Below are 8,455 nucleotides of genomic sequence, written 5' to 3'. Positions count from 1 at the left end.
GATGGTGGTGGCGCCCCGGCTCCCCTGGCCCCTGGACGAGCTCCTGACGGAGAACAGGGTGGTGGAGGGGGTGGAGGAGGAGGAGGTGGAGGAGGAGGAGGTGCAGGAGGAGGTGGTGGAGGAGGAGGTGGAGGAGCAGGGCGGGCAGGGGGAGGTGCTGGGGGACTGGGCCGGGGAGCAGAGAACCGGGGAAGAGAACGGGGTGGGGCCGGACTCGGACGCCCTCGCAGCCCCCTCGGGCGACGGGCTCCTGAGGAGGGGGGCGTCCGGGGTCCCGGTGGTGGGGGTCCCGTGCCGGGTGGAGGGGCTGGGCTGGGCCGGTCCCTGGTGGTTGGAGGGGGAGCCCGCTCGCTGGGTCCAGGCGGGCAGTCGGGGCGTGGGGGACGAGGTGCCCTGGTCCCTCCGACACGCCGTCCAGTCCCTGGGTTCATGGACTCTCGGGGGGCCCACCGCCTCCGCCGGCTCCTTCAGCTGGAACTTCTCCAGGCGCCGCTGCAGCGATGGCGCCCCGGGCACCACGTCCCCGGGGGGGCGGGGCTTGAGGTCCCCCTGGGACCCCCCGCCACCGCCGCCGCCCCCGCCCCGGAGCTGTGTGAGCAGCGCCGGGGGCAGGTGGGGGGTCACCCTGAGCAGCTCCACCGACGGCGCTCCCGGCTCCCGGGAGCACCCGCCGGTCCGGGTGGCGCTCACCGCCTTCACGTTGTAGATCCGGCTCATCTCGCCCGGGGCGCTGAGGCACGGCGGCGGGGAGGGGCTAAGACCCTCCGAGGAGTAGTCCGGCGAGGCGGAACTGGCTTCCTGCCTCTGCGCCTCCTCCTCTCGCGCCTCCTTCTCCTCCTCTTCTTCTTCTTGTCGTTCCCCGCCGCCGCCCTCGTGCGCTCGGTGCCAGCCGACGTGCCTGCTCAGCTCCTCCTCGACATGCCGCAGCAGGTCCACCCCGTCTCCGTCGTCGTCGTCGTAGTAACCGTCTCCGTCGTGGTCGACGGACGAGGACCGCAGGGCTCCGGGGCGAGGTTCAGAGGGAGGCTCCGCTGCTGCAGCGACCGGGACTTCCTCGTCTGCGACGGCTGCGCGGAATGAACCCGAAACAGGAAGCTGGGGGCTTTTTTTAACCGCGCACACTTCCTGCGTGACGTCAGCGGAGGCCTGCGTTGCGAGGGCTTCCTGCTTGTCGGAGCGGTCCTCTGCCTGAGCCGCGGGCGCTTCTGGTTCCTCGTCTCGCTCGGCTCCCCCGGCCTCAAAGCGGACACCGCTGGGGGTCTGGCCGCTACCGGTGGTCTCCGCTCCGTCCCCGGACCCTGCGTCCTGCAGGGTCTCGCTCCCGGTGGTTATTCCTGGTCTCTCCCTCTCCATCTCCCCTTCTCCCCCCAGATCCAGATCCAGATCCAGATCCAGATCAATGGCTCCCTCCCTCTCCCTCTCGATCCGCTTCTCCCGCTCTCTCTGTCGGATCTTCTCTCGCAGGGATTCCACACGACTCAAGGGCTTCCCCACCCGCCAGCTGTCCCTCCTCTCCACTGCCACGCCTCTATCGTCATGACAACCGCCGCCCCCGTCCATGCCTCCACCAACACTACTCCCATCAGCACCCCCACCTCCGCCACCACCACCCCCACCAACGCCACCGACACTACCACAACAATCCCGACAACCACCCCCAACCCTGCCAGCCCGGCCCCCGTCCCGGCCCTCGTCCCCGGGGAAGCTCCTCCTCCTCTTCTCCGCGGGGTCCTCCGCCACGTAGAAGACGGTGCGGGGGATCTGGATCTCCAGGAGCCCGCGGGGGGTCCCCACCGCCGCCGCCACCGGCAGGGCGGGCCGACGCCCCTCGCCGCGGCCGTCGCGGTAGAGGTGGGCGTCGGTCGCCCTCGACGCCCGCTGGGTTTCCCCGAGCGGGTCGCCGGAGTGCCGGGGCGCTGCTCCGGCGCCGGCGGGCTCCGCTCTCCCGTTTCCGGCGCCGCCGTCTTCCCTCGGAGGCTTCCCGGCTCCCTGGACGGCCCGGGCCACCGCCGCCCTCCCCTCCAGCCGGAGAGGGACCCTCCGGGCGAAGGCGATGCCCTCCGTGTTCCGGACCGGGACCACCGTGAATCCCTTGTCTCCTTCCACGTCGTCCGCCGACTCCAGGCTCCTCCGGTCCGCCGGGGGCGGCGCCTTGTCGGTGGTCCGGCGTGCAGCAGATCGGACCCCCTCCGCCGCCGTCTTTCCACCCCTGCCGGCGTCCAGAATGCCGCACACCTCGAGGTCATCTCCGCGGTTCCCCTGCGGCTCCTTGAGCCTCTGAGACCCCTCGACCCCCTTCTTATCGTCGCCGCGGCGCCCGTCACCGTTGACGCCGTTGTCCTTGGCGAGCGCGGCTCGGTCCGAGAAGCTGAAGGAACGTTTCGGAACGCCGCGGAGCGCCGAGTTCGTCCCGTTCACCGCCCGCGTCCGGGCCTCCTCCTCGTCCTCGCTGTTGCCGTCGGACGCCTCCTCGCTCCGGAGGATCCTCACGAAGCTCTCGGAGCTCTTGGAGCGGCTGGGGGGGCGGTGGTGGTGCTCGCCGAAGCGGCTCAGCAGCCGGCTGACCCGGTGCCCGCGCTCCCCCGACGCGGCGTCCAGACGCAGCGGCGCTCCCTCCTCCCGCCCGGCCTCTCGGCTCTGGTCCCGCCTGGGATCTCTTCCTCCTCGTCTGCCGCCGCCGCCCCGTCTCCCCTCCCTCCCGTCCCTCCTCTTCCTCCTCTCCCCGTCCTCCCCCCCCCTCGCTCCCAGGGTGGAGGCGAGGTGGAGGCTCCGCTCCGGGCTGGACGAGGGTTTGATGATCAGGACCTCGGAGGCGAGGATCTCCGTCACGCTCCCGCCTCCGGCCAAGAGCTCCCTGAGGTCCATCCTCACTCCTCCTCCTCCTCCTCCTCCTCCTCCTCCACCTCCTCCTCGTCTCTCCTGCTCCTCCGGCCCCTCCCCCTCCCACTCCCTCCACCTGGCTCGGCTCTGGAAGGCGTTCTGGTGCTCCTGCTCGATGATGATGATGTTCTCCACCCGGAAGGTCCGGAGGCTGGGCGCCCAGGGGGCCGCCTCCTGCTCCCTCCTCTCCCTCTCCTCCTCTCTCCTCCCTCTCGTCTGCTCCTTCTCCTCCCTCCCCGTCCTGCACCTCTCCATCTGTCTCTCCCTCTCCTTCACCGGGCCTCCTCCATCCCCCCTGCTCCTCTCTCTTCCCCCTCCTCCTCCTTCCTCGTTCGTTTCCTCCCTCTCTCGCTCCTTTCCTCCCCTTCCTTCATGCCTCTCAGAGTTGCGTTCCTTTTCTCCTCCTCCTCCTCCTCTCCCTGCCGGCCCTTCCTGACCTCTGACCCCGGGCTTCTCCCTCTCCCCCTCCCCCCCCCGCTGCCTCCCCCCCCTCCCTCCCCCCCCGCCACCCCCCGCTCTGCGTGCGGACAAACGGGTTCTCGTGCACCGGGACGATGGTCTCCATGGAGACGCGGTCGTGGAGGAGCTTGTCGGCCCGCTGGGGGGCGGGGTCTGGCCGCTGGGGGGCGGGGTCGGGGCTGAGCGAGCGCTCACTCCCCGGCGGGACCCCCGCGGAGCTCTCGCTGTCACTCAGCGCCTCCCCGTCGCCGCCCTTCTCCTCCTGCTTGGCCCGCCTCCTCTGGAGGATGCTCCTCTTCCAGGCCGGCATGCTGGCCAGCTTCTCCTCCTCCTCCTTCTCCCGGCGCTCCCGCTCCTCCTCCTCCCTCCTCTTCCTCTCCAGCAGCAGCTGCTTCCACTCGGGCAGCGAGGATACGGACATGATGACGACGCTGCCTCCTCCTCCTCCTCTTCCTGCTCCTGCTCCTCCTCCTCCTCCACGGAGCTGCAAGAAACCCCCTCAGTTATAATCCAAAATAAGTATATGCTACTTTTAAAGTCAACATGCTCTCACCCACATTAATAAAGTAAGATTCATGCTCTAATCACCTGGAGCCACGCTGGGGAAGGATTATCATGTTTTTATAATCATAGCAGCAACAACACATCATCAGCCGGGTAAAACCAACCTGTCTGACGACTCTCTCAGCGCAGCTCATAACGGTAACACTCCATCCAGGATAAAGTTGACAGTCCTGTTGTTGCTCAGTGTTCAGACTCAAGCCCTTGCCTGTCTAACGCAATACTTGTTCAGTACTTTTCTCAACTAATTAAGAAGAACACATTGAATCGCTCGACATCAGCAGGGCTGAATTACAATCACTGTACCATCAGGTATAAAGCGTCAAGGGTATAGGTGGATATTTTGTTCGGATACAAATCACAACTCCTTGGCCTTTGCTATTTGGAACCATGGAAGCGAACGAATCCGTTATAACTATTGAAGTATTGATGCATTCGTTTCACAATAAAATGGATTTGTGTTCAGGAACTGAACTCACCGCGGTTCTTTAGTGGTCGGGATTTTTCTGAACCGGCGTGGACTTCAAACCCAGCATCGCTCCTTCAACAAGGAGCAGATCCGCTCCTCCGTGCCTCTGTGCGTGATGCTCCGAAATGCTCAAATTGTACAGAAAATCGTCTTAAAAAATAACAATACAAAAATTGACGAACTCCAGGGACTGTTCAAAAGCTTTTATTTTACAACCTAAATAAAATCCACCGCACATGAGTAGAAAGACGGTTCTCTGCGGTCGTGGCTGTTGAATGGTAATCCGATAATGCCATTAAAGCGCCGTTGGAGGAGTTTAGTGGCACACGCCAGATTGTGGGACCCCAGCAGAGACGCTTAAAGCCCGCAAGACTGGCCGTCTGACACCGCCCCTCCTCCTCCTCCAGGGGGAACCAATTAGTGTGGGGTGGGGAGGAGGTGGAGGGCTGGAGAGGAAGAGCAGGTAGAAGGGGGAGGTCTGCGTCCGAGGCTTACCCCAGTCAGCCTATAGAGGGGTAGCCGTCTTTCACTGGGGATTTACAGTTCAGGATGCATGCCAAGCGGCTTAAACACTCACGGAGCTGACGCTTAACCGTGTTGACACTGGAGAGCGCTTTGGAGTTCACTAGTTTGAGTTTAGACTGACAAGTGTCATGGAGATAGCTCAGGATGATTTAATGGGATTACGACAAGACATCAATGGACTTTAAAAAAAAGCAAAGAAACAACTTTTTATTGATCGATTAAAGCAGAAGATAGGCCTAGTACATCTGCATATTCATTAAGTGGTAACGAGTTGATAAAGTGTTTACAAAATACAGTGTAGATACAAAATATATAGATGTGAGTGATCCATTATTGGCCTTTAAAAAATACTTTTTCGTAAAAATATAAGATCTAGTAACATCGACGTTGACATTTAGCTTGAAGAGTATTTTGCATTTCATATGGCAACTTCCAAATTGGCCGTTGTCAGATCTATAGCCTATTAACACACCTGCTCATAAATTATGGCTTCTTCCAATAGAGAAATGTTGGCTCCTTGACCATAGCCGTCATCCTATAATTTTAACAGCATCTGAGAGGATCAGTGGTATAACAGTTCGTCCTTGATTTACGGTGCAAATAAAACGTTTTACGTTTTTTTGTGGAAATCACCTCGACCCTCAACTGCCCAAAACCTTGTATTCATCCATTCATTCGGCCTTGCGGTCGCCCCCGTCCTCAGTGTCGCCACCTGGTGGCGAGGCGAAGACTTGCAGCTTCTTGTTGAATTGCGCGGCGAGGTAGGCCAGGTCCTGCTTGTCGAGGGAGTGCGCCAGGGCGAGGTAGGCCGTCAGACTCCCTGCCAGGAGGAGCCGGTCGAGGGGGAGAGCCGGGAGGAGCCACAGCACCACCCCCAGCTCCAGACACACAGGGTGACGGAGGTGGGAGAAGAGCCTCTGGGCACGGGGCGACTTGTGGGACATGGGGTCCCCGAGACCGAGCAGGTCATAGTACACCTGGAGAGGGAGGGGGGGAGAGAGAGGAGAGAGAGAGAGAGAGAGAGAGAGTCAGACAGACAGACAGACAGACAGACAGACAGACAGACAGACAGACAGACAGACAGACAGACAGACAGACAGACAGACAGACAGACAGACAGACAGACAGACAGACTGCTAGATTAATGTAAGGTTACTCTATTAGCCAATATAAGAGTCGCGATCTAAATCGAAGCAGGTCTACGATACAAACAATGGCTGGAACCTTTATCTTATCTTCACCAACTGTTTTCCTAACCTCTGCGGTTCCCTCCAGTGTAAACGTTGACTCTTTTACAACAGTAGTTCTGGACGGAGTCCAGGTGAGCTGATGTTTACTTTAGAAGGGTGTCAGTCGAGAGTGAAAGAAATAGCTCATGATCGACGACTGCTGCTAAACAAGTGGCTTATATCAGTTCACTTAAAAAGCAAAGAAAACAACTGTTTAATTGATAGCGAACACTAGAAAATAATGTATCAGTTAACCTTAAAACTGTATTAAAAAAATTAAAAGAAAATAACTTAGCATTGTGTTGCATCTTATCCTAGCAATGTAACAATCCTTTGTTGTACGGGGAATGGGTTGACCTGGCGATTGTTAGTGCTGGGCACTTGGTTCTATGAACCTTCGTACTGTACCAACTGTGATACATTGTTGTTTCTCTTCTTCTGACAAATCTACTTACCGTAAGTCACTTTTGATAAAAGCGTCAGCTAAATGCCCTAAATGTAAATGAGAATAGAGCTGTGTTCACATGCATGAGTCATGTGGTTTGGTGTGGTTCTGAGCGTCAGGCTACCTGCTTGAGGCCCAGCAGCTCTGGGTAGTCGAAGATGAGCAGGATGCTACACATGATAGCCCAACAGAGGAAATGAAGCGCGAAGCAGAGCACAGGAAACCACACATTCCAGGGTGCGTGGCGCACAGACCACAGACAGGGGGCGCTGTGCACAGGCTGCCAGAACTTCATCAGGATCTAACCGTTAAGAGGGCGGGGATAAAAAGGGACTTGATTAGTTTTGGTTTCCAAGTAAGAACACAAATTATTTATACTATTATTTATTTATAAATATATTATAAATAAATACGTGTTTTAAAATATTACTTCATTTAAAATACATCAAAATATCTCTAGAAGTGAATAAATAATGATAACTTTGGAAATAATAGCCAACAAGGTAATTCGTTCATCGGCACCAATCCAGTCTGTTCGTATCCGAACCTTTAAGAGACCTGCCAAAATACAGTAATTTTTCTTCGACAAGAAAAGCACCATTAAGGCCTTAAAACAGATCTATCTCATAAATCCGCAATATCCGCCGAGACCAACAGGCGGCTCAAACCGGTCTCTCGAGTCGCAGGTTGGGAAACCTCACGTTACCTGCAGCGCGACAGCGGTGGAGCAGCAGTAGGCAGCCCGACTCAGCACCCCCAGGCCTGCCTGGTAGACCTGTTTCACCGGGGCCCAGGCCAGCAGGCTGTGCTGGGCGACGAAGAGCGCCAGCAGCCCCGCGTCGAGCGCCAGTGCCCCGAGCACCGCTCCGTCGCTCAGAGCCTCCGTCCAGGCTACCGTGTCTCCAGGGACGACGGACAACGAACATAATGATTATTATGTTAGTACGTTAACTGGCTGTGTACATAATCCTGACAAAATAGCGAAGCATCCGTGTACAGTGCACCTAAGATTCCCAGCAACTCCTCCTCTCTGTAATAAAAAGGTTTGCGCCCAACGTGGGGCTCGAACCCACGACCCTGAGATTAAGAGTCTCATGCTCTACCGACTGAGCTAGCCGGGCCGCTGGGAGCATCTACACGCTGGACCATTTAAGAAATTGCCCAACTTCGACTAGCACTTTTGTGTTAATTAGTTAATGCTTGTGATTAACTTTCAATCTATTTTCATTCATTCATTCATTCCAATGCTCCAAGGCATCGCATCACCCAACCCCGGTTAATCAACACATGTGTTATGCACCCTCCTGGTTCCACATATGCATTGAGCACTGTAAATTAACTCAGAGTAAAGTTAACATCCCTTAACATGACTCCTAACATCAATCTCTAATCTCAACGACCACTTGTCCACTGCTCTGTATCTCTGTATCAAAGACGCGGACGATGAGCCACCGGGAGGGTGTCGGGTTACCTTGGCAGATGGGGCTATCTCCGGTGATGTTCTGGTAAATCGCCCGAAATGAGATAAAACGCACGAAGTCTACTCCCGTGATGAAGACGAAGGCGAAGTTGAGGAGCGCGAGGACGCACAGGGCCGAGCCACGCGCGGTCACGGACGGAGACATTTTACAACCCTTTAAAGTTAAACCCTAAAGTTCACTTGGCAGCCCTGCCAGACCGTCCAAAAAAGTTTCTTCCGGGAGATGTTTGCGGTGCGGGACTCAAATTAAACACTTGGTGTCGCTGCCAAAGTTTCCTCCAGTTCGGTTTCTCAGGACGTGTGTGCGTGTGTGTTTGTATTTATATAATGTATCTCTATCTCTAAAGATAGAGCATTATCTGAGAGAGAGAGAGAGAGAGAGAGAGAGAGAGAGAGAGAGAGAGAGA

The 8,455-nt window shown here is 57.4% G+C and overlaps 2 protein-coding genes and 1 non-coding gene across 3 annotated transcripts in view; all 3 read right to left on the bottom strand.

The window, feature by feature from the left end:
- Positions 1 to 4,521, bottom strand: part of ppp1r18 (protein phosphatase 1, regulatory subunit 18) — a 10,785-nt gene extending 6,264 nt beyond the window's left edge. The window contains exons 1-4 of the mRNA XM_060044062.1: positions 4,380 to 4,521; positions 3,261 to 3,823; positions 2,957 to 3,031; positions 1 to 2,668 (exon numbers count right to left, since the gene is read on the bottom strand). The exon at positions 1 to 2,668 is cut by the window's left edge and continues 237 nt beyond it. Coding sequence (XP_059900045.1) covers positions 1 to 2,668; positions 2,957 to 3,031; positions 3,261 to 3,760 — 3,243 coding nt within the window. The 5' untranslated portion in view covers positions 3,761 to 3,823; positions 4,380 to 4,521. The remainder of the gene's footprint in view (positions 2,669 to 2,956; positions 3,032 to 3,260; positions 3,824 to 4,379) is intronic.
- Positions 4,522 to 4,557: 36 nt separating this feature from the next.
- On the bottom strand, positions 4,558 to 8,348 carry nrm (nurim). The gene is made up of 4 exons (XM_060044000.1): positions 8,040 to 8,348; positions 7,275 to 7,468; positions 6,693 to 6,869; positions 4,558 to 5,871 (listed from the first exon to the last, which is right to left on the bottom strand). Exons 1-4 carry the CDS (start codon positions 8,191 to 8,193, stop codon positions 5,566 to 5,568), a joined length of 831 nt encoding a protein of 276 aa, XP_059899983.1. The 5' UTR covers positions 8,194 to 8,348; the 3' UTR covers positions 4,558 to 5,565.
- trnak-cuu (transfer RNA lysine (anticodon CUU)) lies at positions 7,617 to 7,689 on the bottom strand. The gene has a single exon. It is a non-coding gene; the product is annotated as a tRNA-Lys (tRNA).
- Positions 8,349 to 8,455: the final 107 nt, after the last annotated feature.

Source organism: Gadus macrocephalus, chromosome 22 (assembly GCF_031168955.1).
Source record: "Gadus macrocephalus chromosome 22, ASM3116895v1".
Classification (NCBI taxonomy): Eukaryota; Metazoa; Chordata; class Actinopteri; order Gadiformes; family Gadidae; genus Gadus; species Gadus macrocephalus.
Note: the sequence above shows the minus strand (reverse complement) of the source record. Positions and strands in the feature narration are given on the sequence as shown.

What these genes read in the sequence shown, in the direction of transcription:
- nrm (XM_060044000.1), bottom strand. Translation starts at nt 8,193, where the DNA reads ATGTCTCCGTCCGTGACCGCGCGTGGCTCGGCCCTGTGCGTCCTCGCG. An exon ending in CCACCGCTGTCGCGCTGCAG is followed by an intron (nt 6,870 to 7,274) that starts GTAACGTGAGGT and finishes CTTAACGGTTAG; the next exon opens with ATCCTGATGAAGTTCTGGCA. An exon ending in AGCTGCTGGGCCTCAAGCAG is followed by an intron (nt 5,872 to 6,692) that starts GTAGCCTGACGC and finishes CTCCCTCTCCAG; the next exon opens with GTGTACTATGACCTGCTCGG.